The sequence below is a fragment of the Anomalospiza imberbis genome, chromosome 7 (assembly GCF_031753505.1).
Source record: "Anomalospiza imberbis isolate Cuckoo-Finch-1a 21T00152 chromosome 7, ASM3175350v1, whole genome shotgun sequence".
In the NCBI taxonomy this organism is placed as follows: domain Eukaryota; kingdom Metazoa; phylum Chordata; class Aves; order Passeriformes; family Viduidae; genus Anomalospiza; species Anomalospiza imberbis.
Window position 1 is genome coordinate 26686707 of NC_089687.1, and position 15101 is coordinate 26701807.

At 39.0% G+C, this 15101-nt stretch overlaps 1 protein-coding gene across 1 annotated transcript in view; it reads right to left on the reverse strand.

Moving 5' to 3' along the window:
* The window catches only part of BMPR2 (bone morphogenetic protein receptor type 2), a 105578-nt gene that overhangs the window by 12175 nt on the left and 78302 nt on the right, over positions 1–15101 (reverse strand). The window contains exons 4-10 of the mRNA XM_068196183.1: positions 14055–14165; positions 13447–13538; positions 11182–11412; positions 7184–7298; positions 5455–5615; positions 4189–4336; positions 3110–3246 (exon numbers count right to left, since the gene is read on the reverse strand). Of these exons, the coding sequence (XP_068052284.1) occupies positions 3110–3246; positions 4189–4336; positions 5455–5615; positions 7184–7298; positions 11182–11412; positions 13447–13538; positions 14055–14165 (995 nt within the window). The remainder of the gene's footprint in view (positions 1–3109; positions 3247–4188; positions 4337–5454; positions 5616–7183; positions 7299–11181; positions 11413–13446; positions 13539–14054; positions 14166–15101) is intronic.

Here is a 15101-nt window from a genome sequence, read left to right on the forward strand (position 1 = left end):
ATTTGTCTGTGCCATGGGAGGAGATTTTTATTGCACTTGTTTTACAGGTGGAGAAACAGAAACACACATGTGTTCCTGGCACCACACTGTGGGATGAACTGTACAGTCAGGATTAGCGCTCAAGGCCTCCAAAACATGCTGCCATATGTTCAGGGAACTGGAGAGGAAACAACTGAAATTACGAGCACTGAACACTTCTGTTTCCACTCTATCTGGAGTACAAAAGCCAGGCAGACATTTATGGGCCCCTACTGCCAGCCTATGGCCATGGAGAGGATCTGGTTTGCCAGCACAGCTCACACCTACAGCCCAGCTTTACCCTCTCCAGCACTGAGGACTGTGCATAATCCCAGCTGGGCACTAAGGCATTCAGTGAGACCTGCTGACTGTCGCTGTGCCAGAACTGCCTTGTGCCCTTCTGGCAGTGGAAGCCAGGACTAGCTCTGAGTATGAGCCAAGAGCTCCTCGCCCATGGAGGGGGCTCCTGGCATCGCTTGCATCTGGCAATCACTGCTGCTTGCTGATGCAGCTCTGGCTGCACAGGTGGGGACAAGCTCCCCCACAAGCAAACCTTTCATCTCCCTTCCCACAGCAGATCACACAGGGGATAAGCCAATACTCTCCCCTTAGCTGAAGGACATGAGTCTAAAAACACCCTCAGGACAAGGACAAGATAGGGTACTGGAACAATTTTCTCTCGCACAATAAAACGCCTTCATTCAGCTTTTAGGACTTGATTTTGTCACCATTTAGACTAAGTCAGTGGACATCCTAATCTCCTGCCTTTCCTCTTTGTAAGACTCTCTCCAAAGGTTTCACCAGCAGCAAATTCAACCAGTGTTTAGTTTAATACTGTCTGTCCTGTAGCAGATCTTTTCCTTTTAATGTGTTAAGGTTCATTAAAGGACACAGCAGTGACTGTACAGACAGTTATCAACACTGAAGTTCTTCAGCGTCACATTTACCACATTTATGTGTTTTCTATTAATTTCAGGTTGCAATATAACTATGCTAAAATGAACTATTTATAAGTACTAGCACTCATCAAAAAGATAGAAGGGACCAGAAATCTTCATTATTCTACTATTCTGTTAATATCCTGACCTCTGAAGTCAAGCGTGGCCCCACTTTGGCAAGTGAGACAAGAACACAGTAACATCTCAACACAGTTTAAAGCCTCTTAATTATTTTATGTACATCCTGTGCTCAGGTTGTTGTGTTATACTGCGAAAAATAATACTGCTAATCAAAGTCTGTAACATAACATAGATGCTTCCAGAAGCAGATTAAGACTGCATAGGTAATCACAAATGAGAATTCCACATCTTTTGAGTACCTTAATTATGTGATTAAAAAATAAAGCATTATTTTTTATTTGTATTTCTCAAATGAAGAGGACAAATGCATTTGTTTCACAGATCAATTTGCATGAAGGTGTTATAACCCAGCATAACAGCAGAGCTTTAAATAATGGAAAAAAGTCTTTTATCACACGCATTAGATAAAGGAGGTAAGGACATGGGTCCAGAGTGAGGTTATCTGGAGCTTAATTTTCTACACTATCTACCCTAGAGTGCTCATTCAGATATTATCCTAGACTGGCATAGGGCGGAGGAAGTTGATTGACACCTGCGATTATTCTTTTCTCTTAAAGCAATGGTGCAGATCAATTCTTAGAGCTGGAGTTATCATCACCATTTTGATTATACAGAAAAAAAATTAGTTACAACACAAAGAATGTGCTAGGCATTTTAAATATGGGGATCATCTAATAATGCTGGAGTCTATCAGCTTGCTAGAACATAATTAACATTTAAAATGGCAGTCTGCAAAACAAAACAAACCTTGAACTATTTCAGAGCTGTCAAGCTTGGTTCTTCCAACACTGCATTTGCCAACATGGCTATAGTTAAAACTGCTGTTGTTTGATTTCCTATATACTTTGGGCACTGATTTCTCTTTTTTCCTCTTCCCCCTTTGCCCCCGAGACTGGGTTGCCAAAAGCGTGCAGTAAAAGCACCTCTCTTGGAAGCTCTCAGCTGGGTTACAACATGTTTTACTGCAGTGTACCACTGCAGGCTATGCTCCTCTCTGAAAGCAGGTTCCTACATATTTACAAGCACCAGCACCAGGTGAGGCCTTGGGCTCCTCCTTGTCTGCACAGTAGATACAAACTTATCAACCACCAAAGCCTCTGAAGATTGAAGGGCATCATTACAATATGGGAAGAACAAGAAGTATCTTTCTAAATGACAGCCAAACACGCCATTTTCATACTTGCAATTAAGCTGTATTACCTTGTATCAGGTGGAACCCAGTCACTGTTTGCATTGCACTTTGCTTGTAACAGAAGACAAACAGCCCCCTCTAAGCCAAGGGGATTCACATTGCCTGAACTTTGCTGCAGATGAAAGCAAGCACAGACTCTCACCAGAGTTCAACTGACTTGCTCTAACTTGTTGGCCCACAGCAGCAAGGTTCTAAGCCATAGCTACACTCATTCAAAACAACAAGCAATATTATAATGTTTATAGTCTTGAAAATAAAAATTGCAGATCAAATGAAGCCATATAAAATATTTTATGTAGTTAAAAAGAAATGATTTCTGGACGCTTTAGTCTCTGCAAATCCTGAGGTCATTACAAGTTCAAAAAAGTTTATTACAATGTTTATCAATTTTAGTTTTGGAAGAGTATATTGGCATTTTTGCCAGCTATTTTAGTTCAGTTTTATTACTTTCTAAGATGTCAAAAGGCAAAAAATGCCTTCGTGTTTCTCATTCGGCACACAGAGAACACATGGGCACTTCATGCACAATACTACAGACAGTGTCTAAAATTAATGTAACAGGTTATCTCCGGTATATCACTCTGCAGCATGCAATAAGAACAATAATAAGAGTATTTTTCCTTAAAAGAAATCTGGCTTTCATGTCAATAACTTTTAAAAACTGAATTCCATTTTTAAGAAGTCCATGCAGAAACAGCTCCCAATCCTTAAATACTAAAAAAGAGGAAAAAAAACCCAAAACCTAAAAAATTGCTTTTAAGAAATGAGTACACCCTAAAGCTGGTTAAATCACTGTTTCTTTGAAAATATTCTCTCTCACCAGGCTGTTCTCCTTCCATGCTTCTGGGAATTTTGGTCTTTGCTTCTCTCTAGACACCAAGACTTGCATATCTTCAAAAGTGGGATGGTTTCCGACTTCAGTCTGGAAAGCCATCTGGTACTCTGGCACAGATTCCCCTGTAAGAAAAAGAAAGAAAGGGAAAAAAAAAATCAATCACAGATTAAAAGGCAGAGCAAAGGCTTTCAGTTGATGAAAGGCATTATCAAAGTTGCTGTCTATCGAGATGTTCCCCACTTTCCCCAAAGTCTAACTTCCAAAAAAAGCTGAATTAACTGCAAATGAATTAAGTGATGTTTAGCAACCTTTCAAAGACTTTGCTGGTTCAGTGGCACATTTGGAATGTCTTGGAGCCTGAAGACGACACTTACTTTTTGTGAAACACCACTAACTGATCATGTTCATGTACTTCATTCGGGAGGAAGCCCAGCAAGATTACAAGCCTCTGCACACAAAGTACAGCTGTTTGACTGTAGAGAGTATGCTGCACTTTAGATTCATTCTATATGCTGTAGCTTGGGCAGAAGATGGTGGATGTGGCACAATCTCATGTGTAAATTTTAAGCCTACTTCCTTTTTGTTTATGTTACAGGTAAGGAGAATTTCCCTGAATTTTCAATGTCCTGTCATAAACAAAAGTACAACTGACTAAAGGCTACATTAAGTTATAGCATTTTTTATGGTGAAAATTCTGAAAGACACTTCAAGCACTTCTGTCAGTTCTCAGAACTGGAAACACTGCCTTTGCCATCAGCCTAACTCTCAGTGTTTATAAATCTTGACAGTAATAACAACAACAATAATAAAGCTCAAATGGCACCTAGCACGAGGCCTGCAAGCCGCCTGAACAGGTCATTCCGAGCCTTTGGGCAGGAACCACACCTCGCCCCCAGATGCACCGTCCTGCCAGGCACCACCTCGAACACTAGATGGCACCGACTCAAAGGCAGAACTGAGGGAACTGCTTCCCTTCTCCACTTTCAAACGCTCGGGCTCAGGAGTAGCTCTGGTTGCTGGTACCATTTCCTACCGTTCCGGCTTTCCGCAGTTCTTTCTGTTACCTGGGAAGAGGTCTGTACATCTCATGAATATCTCCCAGTAGATCAGGCCCAGCGCATACATATCTACTTGTTTCAAAGCAGATTCACAGTCCCTCAAGTTCACTGCTCCTTCAAGCACTTCTGGGGCCATATAGCGGATCGTACCCACCTAGGAAAACATCACATCAAAGCTTCACATCGGGAAGTCATTTCCAAATTCAATTAACTTTTTTGGTGCCCTATGCTGCTTGATATTCTCTAAGTTAAGGAAAACACAGCTCGTTCCTAATCAATGTCCTCAGCTTCTAGATTCTTACCAGTCTAGTCATAACAAAACCCTTCCCCTACTCTGTCCCCGTTTTGTATGTACCAAAACAAACTTATTTTGTCCCTTACTTAATGGTCTCAAATGAAATATGATATAGCTGAAGTGTTTCTTTTTCCAAGTTACTCTGGTAAACACCAGCGTATGTATCATAACGGAAGAGGATCCTGTTGAATAGGAAACTTGTTCTCTATTCCTGGATTGTCAGCAAGGTTCCACCCTACAACTTCCATAGTCAAAGGTTATTAACAGTCTTAGAAGATACCTATTCATTTTCACTAGGACATGTGTTAGATTAGAGCACTTACTCATCAGTACTTGTAGGACAGTATTTTGTCAAAGGACTATTCCACATCCCTGCATTTTAACCAGCGGTTTCCCTGTTTCTTTGTTCAGTATGGGAAGACCTAGATGGAACTCTTCTGCACTAGGTATTTTCAATTTAGCACTTGTTTTTTAAGGGAGGGTGATTAGAACTGTGTAGCATGTTCTTTGAATGACATATGAAGTTTTTCTGTAAAAGCACAGGCAACAACTACACTGAACTATTAGGCACTCTTTATTTAAAAAAACTGTATTTTATGTATTAGATGTCAAGCAGAAGATGCAGAATGTGGTATGTCACCATTTCAGAAAAATTAACATCAAAAACAAAAATTAAAAACAAAATCTAAGAATGTTTGGTCTTCAGTTAGCATTTGCAATACAAAACCAAAGGGACCTATACCACATAATCACAGAGAACATGGCAACCAAACCTACCTTGTGTCTCCTCATATCTCACACAGAAAATTCAGTCTGCCAATCTATTGCCTTTCAAAATGGCAGATTTGTGACAAGTATTTTGAGGATAAAACCAGTTTCTTCCTGTGGAGGCTTCAGCCACTTCTCCCCCATACTGCAGTCATTCCCCATTACAAAAATGGTACCACCTGAACATTCATCCAACCATTTGTACTCACCTCACTAATGGCTGCATTGTCTTCCTCACCTGGTCGTACCAGTCTGTTGCCAGTTAACTTCATGGAGAGTCCAAAATCACTGATGACACACGTTCCATCGTTCTTTACCAGCACATTGCGGCTGTTCAAGTCACGATGGGATATTGCAGGCTTGTAATGGTCTGTTTGGAGACACAGAAGTGCTTGTTACTATTTGAGCAATTCTACTCTTCGGCAAAATGAGAGAACCTCGTTATGTCTGCTCAGCAATTATGAAAAGAGAATCAACTTATTTTTTAGAAAGCTAATGTTTTTGCTTCTTTAAATGAACTCCAGAGGAAGCTATCTAGAGAAAACTGACTAGCATGCAGAGTTTCACTGTATCTATATGATATATTAGGCTACTGCCCTACACAGTTCTAATGTTCACCAACAGTCTTCTTCCCAAGGGATATTTCAGCATGACTTTGGCAGTGGAGACATTGCACACTTAAACACAGACCTGCTGCCACAGCTCTAACAGCCACTCCAAAAAATTCTCTGTCATTTCCACACTCCTGTGTCAAATGCAGCACCAATTATTCACATTATAATTGGAATTACCATTGGCACTTATTAAGAAGATATGCAGACAATATTATTCCAGAGAGTCTGAACATGTTCATCTTGCAAGGGATCTAACCTTTTTCAAAGAATAATCTCAGTTGTTCCTAGTTTTTATTTATTTTGTTAGTAAAGCAGCCAGCAGTACAGTGCTCATTTTAGTGTGGAATTTATTCTACTCCATGTGTTCCTTCCTAGCATTCAAAGACTGTGGCTGTCTCTCCTTTATGATGGAAAGCTTACACATTTTCTGGTTGCTAAATGGACACACCTGTCTGCACATCTCAAAATTATGAAGTTAAGATGATAGCTGCAGTTTCAATGGCACATAGGAATACTGATTTGGGTATTTTCAGCACTTTTAATAGCATCTTTAGTTGTCATTCTTTGCTAGTGCTCATGCTTAACATTTGAGAAATACAGTTTGAAATTTTAATCCAAACATTAGCACCTTAACGTAGATATAATGAAACCAGCCCTTTAGTTACTGCCAAAAACCTAATGTTTCAGTGCCAGGCCATATTCTGCAGCCTGATATATCACAGATCTTGGAATATCTACTTTATAATTACGATACTTTAGCTGCTAAAATACTGGGTGAAGCATGCATGCAGAGATAGAAAGATCCCAATCAATACATTGTCACAGCCAGTACTCTAATAAAGTACCAGAAAATCCAGCAGTATTGTTTGTACACAGCAAAGACTAGGCCCAAAGCTGCAAACAAAAATCCAGATACGTGATAAATAAAACTACAGTGGGGTTAGAAGATTTAATTTTATAGTATACAGCTCACACACAAACTAAAAATTGCTTTGGTGATTTGTCTGAGCTGCAAAAACAGCCACACCACCTTGTCTGTTTACCCTCTGCCAGAGAGGCAGGCAGTGCTTCAGGTCTTCAGGAATCTGTTGCCATGATACAGCAGCACTGCACAGCTCTGCCTCCTCCTGCCTCCCCACCTCGGACTCAGTGCTGGCACACGAGGCTGGCAGAGCCACAGCACGGCGTTATTCCGAAGGAGAGAACATATCAGAAGTTCTGAGCAAGCCCTATTTGCATTCATCGATTTCTACTCACAGTAGGATAAAAGAAAGGCTGGACCCTACTAGCTGATAGAAATCTTTGCATCCCTTCCTGGCCTTACCTCCTCGAGGCAGCTCCGTGTGCAGGTACGCCAAGCCCCGAGTTATAGAGTGAGCCAAACGACAAGAGCTCACCCAGTCACTTGTGTGGAGACTCAAATATTTGCACAAAGAACCCTAAAAAGAACCCCAAAAAAAGACAAAACAAGAAACACGGATTAAAATCATTGTCCAGTAGAGTAACTCAAAATCTTTTGCAGACTCAGTTTTCTGCTGAGTCTACTCCTTCCATTTCCTTCTCCTCTAAAAGGTATAAACCTGCAACTGCTTATGTATTTATTCACATATTTTAAAACACAATATTTGACTGAAGTTTCATTAAATTCCAGTGCTGCCATTAAGTTTCCTAAAGTGGAATAGGAATTTTATGACAGAGTAACAGGCACTGCCTCTAGAAAAAATGATATTAATTATAAAAGTCTTGTTGCAGAACAGAATAAAGGTAGCTGGGGACATAACAGCCTGGGTTTCTAAAAAGTGACCTTTAGACCATTATCATTTACAGAATACTAACATCTCTCACAGGTCTTGCTATAATCTATTTATGTATCAAAACAAAAACACCCCAAAGGCAATTCCAAATAGGAGTGAGTGCATATGCACTGAAGAAACATGGAAAAAAATAAAGTTATGTTCCCTTTTTCTTGAAAGTGAAGTCAGATGTGTAAAATGGGGGATCTTCTAGTAATTTGTCATGAAATCTCTAAGAAAACCAGAAGGAAGCATGTCCATTACGATACTGAGATATTCTAGAAACTGAGACTGCTATCCAAAACAAGAGCCAGACACTGCAAACTCTGACACCTTTGATGCTCATTCCCCAGTGATAATATACTTAGTTTAAACAAACTAAATCCTCCAGCTTAAAGTGCAAGTAATCAGCCTAACTCTGCATGCTTATTATATTATACAAACTACCCTGGTTTTGCCTATTTAAGTCTGTAATCTTAAAGATGCACCAATGTGTAACATCTTATCAGAGGCAACTAAATACATATCATTGGAAAGTACGGTCTATAATGTTTGGTTCATAAAAACTTGGTGTGAGTTCCTCTGGAGTTGACACTCAGGTTATGCAGGCACAATTCAGATGGAGGCACACAGATACTAGAATTTAAAGTGACCAAACTATGAGACATTCTTTTGCTAAGACTAAAACCAAGTTCTTGACACTTCTTAATAGAATCATGGAAGTCTTACACCTTCTCAGACTTAGCCTGTACAGAACAAGGAACCCTTAAATAGGCAACGTCCTCAGTGAAAGCACAGACTGAACATCACTTGTGCAAGTTTACACAAGTAGTTTTTCATTGTTTAAAATGCTGCTATAGGAACTTCAAATAGGTTCTGTAATACATAAAAAAAGCTGTGAAATACACCTAGAAATACAGGAATTTTACATTTTTCTTTGTTTTTACAGCTTTTTAAGGAATATAAGCCATTTTATTAGCCTCCAGATGTGATCAGCTTGTTTGGTTTTTTTCTTGGCTTAGTGGGTCTCAGGAAGCCCATTCGAATGGAGGCCACAGGACTGTTGTCAAGAGGTGACTGGGAAATATTCACTGTATTAAACCAGCTTCATGATCTTTCTGCTGCAGACTCTGCCCACCACCAGATGGTTTTTAAGCTAGCTGAAGGCTGTGATTATATGCTTTTAGTGAAGTTAAAATGATCACCAAGAAAAGTTTTAGTCAATATTTAGAGAGATATATTTGTATTTAAGACTATCTTGTCAGAGTCATGAGTTACATGTTAAATTGGGGATGTTTGTTCTGACTATAACTTTTGATAAAAGTGATATTTTTAACAATCAGAGATTCTATTTGTGGTTTAGAACAACTTTTCTGTTGTTCTAACGGGACAAGAGCGTCTGACTACTGGGGTGGTAATTCTGCAGCTATTACGTATTTCCTATGACGTCTTGCCTCACAACTGACTCCCTTACTGACCTCTTACACCTCAGAGTCTCATCACAACAGCATGTCGATTGATAAACACACATATCATTCCTTTTACTCGCCTATTTCCTTTGGTCTGAAGGCGTGTTTGGATAAAAACACAACCTGGGTGAAACCTATTTGTCTTGCTTTCACCAAGGTAACACCAAGAAGAATTTTCTCCGTAAAAATGTCCTGGTTTGCGTGTTCTTATTTTCAGGAAGGAAAGTATTATGAGGGAGAATTATCTTTTGGATGGGGAATATTTCATCTGCACATCTTGCATTGGTTAGCTCTTATTGAAATCAGATTTATGGCTCCAGTTTGAACACTGGAATTCCCTTCTAGCAGGGCTGCCACGGCATGCTTCCTTTTCTGCTGTTAACTCCACATACAACAGAACATCTGCTCCCTAAAATACAGATCACACAGTGCATTAATTACACCTGCTGTGCACTTTTTTCCAATGACTTCCAAACAACCAGTGGATTGATTTTAGACTAATCTTGCTGTTCTTAATACCACATTGGGAAGGAATCTGATAATATGAAGTCATAAGCTTCATCTGTACATTTAATCAGGTCATTAACAGAGCCTGTTTACATAAGCAACAAGACACAACTGTCAATCAAATTACATTTCAACTGAAAATCCTTTCATTTAAGAAAACAGCAAAACCAGATCACCTGTGAAGACAGTTATGCTGTGCCCTCCCAGGAGCAGAATACTCACTTGATTTTACTCTAACTTTCATTTTACTACATGAAAATACTGCCAGTTTTGTCAGAATCACATGCTTTGCCACTGTCCATCTGGTATGGGCACAACTGACCTTTTTCATGGTCACTTCCAGTTTCCGCAATCTCTTCTTAGATGCCTGTCTTACAAGCTGACATGATCGAGTGTGTTCTCACTTAAAAGTGTCAGTTAAGACACTCTTTTTATATTTGTGCTTTGTTGCCTTATGTTTGTATATAGTGCGTAAGTGTGTAAATACGTACCCCTGTTTAAGGTATGTATTTACAAGGGTATATTTAACTTTCAATACAAGCATATACACAGAGCCTAAAAAACCCTAAGACAGGCCATCATTACTGCTGTGTAGCACTGTTTGGCTCCTTTTTGCTATTCAAATAAGCAGTTGTTGTCCTATTGCCTCCATAAAATATCAGGCTTCAGCCGTCCCCTTCACACCCTGCAGGAAATATGAATTTGCTTACTTCAGACCAAAAAGCTTGTTAAAGAAAATTATTTAATTGAATAACTAAGGCTCTTTCCCATAAACAGGCAAACCCCCTCCAAGATAAATGTGACACCATTTTTTGCATTTTCATATATATAACCCCCACAAACATTTTATGACTTTTCAGGAAAGCGATTCACATTCATACTGTGTATTTTTTAAATGTTTCTGTACATGTGTGTACACACACTGAACATGAAGTACCCTAATCCATGAATTTGAGAAATGCAAGCCTTCAGTTTTCTGAAGAGATTTGAAGATATGGTTCTGGAAAGTAAGGCTGCCGACTTAAAACATGTCCTACATCATCAGTATATGCCACAGAAAGCTCTAAAGAAGATAACAGAATAAAAAGGCACCATGATTTACAGTACCATAAACTAGTTTGACAACAATCTTGTATCTATTACATTTCACTGTAAAAAAATCCCACTATTTACAGCTACTGAGTGATGTCATAAGACAGAGCTAATGTCTTAATATTAAGAAGTTTTAAATTTATTAGATTACTTTTAAGTAAAAACAACTCTTCAAATTCTGTCATTGAATAAGGACAGAATAGACTAAAAAAACCTTGCACCAAAACCAAGAGCAAATACTCCAGAGCTAGGAATTTGTAAGACTACATTTGGCAGCACTAACCAGGGAGTCTAAAAAGGTATTACAGTAACCCACAATAAGATCCATTAAAACTGTCATTTATATGGATTATTTTTACATTACTGTGCAAGAGGCACCACCAAAACCTAAAGTACATCCTTTTCACGTGGCTATTCTTAGGATTCTTAACCAACCCAACTGATTTCTTTGAAGCACTTACATTGGGGTAATATTCCATCACCAATAAATATTCCATCCGGCCGTCTGCAGTGAATCTCTCATCGCCCACAATGAAGCGGGCGATGTTATCGTGTTCCATCAGTGGAATCCTGTAAATGTTCCTCTCATTGACAAAGTTCTGACGATTAGCAAAAGAAAATACTTTCACAGCAACTGGACGTTCATCTAGAGAACCTTTATACACTGCTCCATATCGTCCCCGGCCAATCAACTGCAAAAAAATATAAATAATCAGTTCACAAAATAATAAAGACAAAACCTGAGTTTTCACTCTGCAAGAATTGTATGCCAGCTTTTATCCTGACTTACATTATAAGAAGAGAGAAGATAGCGAGCATTTTGTAATGAAAACCAGAATTAAAAAGCTTTCATAGAGGCTATTTTGGAGTTAGAAACCTCAGCATAAGCCAACATAGGCCTTACTAAATTTATTTGTAGTCTGAATATCCAGTACATATATCATAAATAATCTATTCAGTACTTTGTATATCAGAATCAATAAAACACATGTGTTTTGTGCTGCTAATTCTCTTACAACTTTTGCCTACTAAAGATTTATAGCTTTGATGTGATCGATTTCATTTCACTCCAGAAACCACAGACTTTAAGGGAAACATTTTAGGTTAGCTTATAAGCTGCACCTTTCAGGTTGGTAGTAACAAAATATGTATTTGTAGTGCAAAATAGATGCCAAAAGAGGTAAACAGATTTTAACAGAAGGAAGTAATTAATTCCTGACTACCTGTGAATATTTATTCTGGCCCCCACTATGTTAGACAGTTTTCAAGACCGGCCTTTCACATCTCCATAGTAACTGCACAAGAAAAAAGAGATCTCTACTCTACACCAAAATGTAGGACCACATTCAGGAAGAGCCCTAATTTCTAAAGCTGAAAAAATTCCAGCTACGTAAGAATTTAAGCACCTATTTTAAATAATTTTCAGAACGACCCATACATGAAACTGTAAGGATTTCATGAGCCATTTTTTAAACCTTTTAAATACTTACAAATAGAGGAGAAAGAGAAAACAGAAGGGATAACAAAAGTAATGTTTCTAAAGATTATAAAATTGTCTTACAGGAAAGTTTTCAAAGATAAAATATCATTTAATGGAGAGACCTTCTGTTTCTCAGTCCTTTTATATCACTGGGTTGCAAAGCAGCAGCAAGTCAGTTCAAGGTATGAACCTGGAATGTAATCTACCCACAGAGATGTCAAAAGGCAAGCACAGGTTAAAGCATTTGTCCTACAACACCCTGTGACTGGGGGTAAGGGGTCAGCTCCTTAGGATACAAGAAACAGGACAGAAGACACCATAGCAGATCTCTCTACCGAGTTTCAGACTTGGAGAAAGCCACTGCTTTCTCCAAGACTGCATTAGCAGTACAAGTGCTTTCATCTGCGGCTTTGTACACTTCTACAACACGCATTGTTAGACTCCTGTAAACTCTGCCTCAAGTACTTTTTTGGTGGCAGAAGACACCCAAGGTTCTTTGGTGATCAGTGCTGTCACCATTAGAGCAATTCACACTGCATGTCTGCAGTCTGCATCTCTAGGTGGGATTTCTACTGGGAAAAAGAAGAAAAGCACCACTCTGCATCTCAGTCGTTCTACTCATTTTTTTCCTGGCTAAAAGGTTTCAAAAATTCCATATGTTCCATCAAGCATACCAACTGGAAGCATAACATTTTGCAGTTCTGTGATGATGCATCTAACACCAAGCTGAGCAGAAAGCTCTGGTTGGCCTCTAGTTGCCATGGAGCTAGATAGTGCCCCACATGGAAGAATGACTACACAGAAATGCACCACTACTGAAATATACTGCCCTATCTGCAGTATATTCTATTTTCCAAGAGTGTAACTAAAGAATGTCAAATTCCTACAGTAGGACACTGTACTAAAAGCAAGCAGTGTCAAGCAAAACAGATGGATCTTTTGATGCAATGCTGAAATATATTACCTTCTAATTTTCCCCACTACCTCCCAGTGTTTCTTTTTTTGTTCTCAAGGTAAAACATGTTCTAGCTAGTGCCAACAATATTACTAACAAGATTAGATAAAATGTACCCCTTTTAATTTTGGCAGTAACCCCTTTTTTATTTTAATTTTTTCTTGAAACTGTGATTTAGAAGAAAATATTACAGGAGCACTGATACATTCATTTCTATAACTATGCCTGGGATATGACCACAAGCATTATATTGAATAAAAATGAAGATTAATAACTGAGTTGAATATTTACCTCTAACAACTTTAGATTATCCAGATCCAGTGAAGGCTCTGATGCTGCTGCCTCCATCATGTTCATACTGTGCAAGCCTTGTTTACGGTCTCCTGGGGAAGAGGGTGAGGAGGAAATCAGCCAGTTTCCTTTCTGGACATGCTCCAAGTAAAAAAAAATGTAACTTACCTGGGACCTGGCAGAATTAAATACTGTAGGCAAGGATGAAATAAGTAAAAAGGCGTCCTGTAAAATCTTCTCAAAGTCAGCAAAATGAGCAGTGAAGGTGGTGATAAGCTACACACTACAGATACCTGCTACACAACTGTTTTGATAATTGAAAGTCACTGGCAATAACTATAAAGCATGTTCACCACCTCACTTAAGCTGAGCAGAGGATTTGTGGAAGAAAAATGGGTCCCAAAATGCCAGCTTACAGAAGTCATAACTCTCTTCAAACTGTTACAAAAGGAATATCACCATAAAATGTCAGAGAGGAGAAAGGGAAGCAGCATTATGTACAAGCATATAATAGGGACTGGAGAGAGCAGAAGACCTAAGTATAACTTCGAGCAATAGCCAAAGAAACAATGGAAAAAAACCAAGCCAAAAATATTGTCAATCCCTACCTGCAAGCATCCTGTATCCAAAGAATAGAGCAGCTATCAGAACAGCCAGTACAGACACAGATGCAAGGGCAATAACGATGGTCTCATCTCGATGAAAAGAATGAGAAGAATCTGAAAGCAAACAAGATGAGGGCTCTTTCATTGTAAATTTCAAAGAATCAACGCCAACATGTAATTGCTATTACAACAACGAGAAGAAAAATGTACTCTGGATTGTCAAACATCCCACATCCTTTTCCCCTCAAAATCTAGGGATGGCAAAAGAGCCGATCAGCCCAAAACTAGCTGGGCACACGTTCATCAGCAGCTTTTCCCAGGCTTCCCCTGCCCCGTAGCGAGAGACACTGACAGCAGAAAGTGATTCCTCCTTCTATCTGGCAAAGTTCACTACCGCCATACAAGGCCAAGTTGATGCAGCCCTCATGAGTTATCTGTGCCTTAATCCAGTTCCCTCGTATGAATCAGGTTTGTCACCTTGACAAGGTTCTTTCGTTGTTTTTCCCAGGACAAAAATCTCACAAGTTTGCAAACTGGGCTGCAAATATGATGAAAATTGAATGTTTCACATTCACTCAAATTCCTAAGACATACATAAGTCCACTTAAGCAAATATTTCAAAATACTTTGGCGTTTTGATTTACTTTGTGTCAGTGCTCAGATAATTTCTGGCATAATTCTTACTGCTTAATACACAAAAAGACAGAAGTATATCTACAGACTGAAGCAGGAAACGTGAAACAAAAATAAAATACTAATAAAATTAAATAAAACTTGTTTTACTGAGTCTTTTGTGAAGTAGCATTTGACTGTTTGTCAAAATGAGTATCTTGCTGTTTCAGGTTTTCTTGGCTGGGTTTTTTACTTGCCCAGAGAGGAAAAAAGATTTCATGAAAACATCAGTTAGTGCCTTGAAACGTTCCTCCCTGTCGGAGTCCAGTCTTGCTTCTTGCAGGCATATAAAAATCCAGCCACTTTAATACAAAAAATTATTAGTGCAGGTACTCTTCTGGTGTCAGAATCACTGGAATGTGGCGCTACAAGACCTCA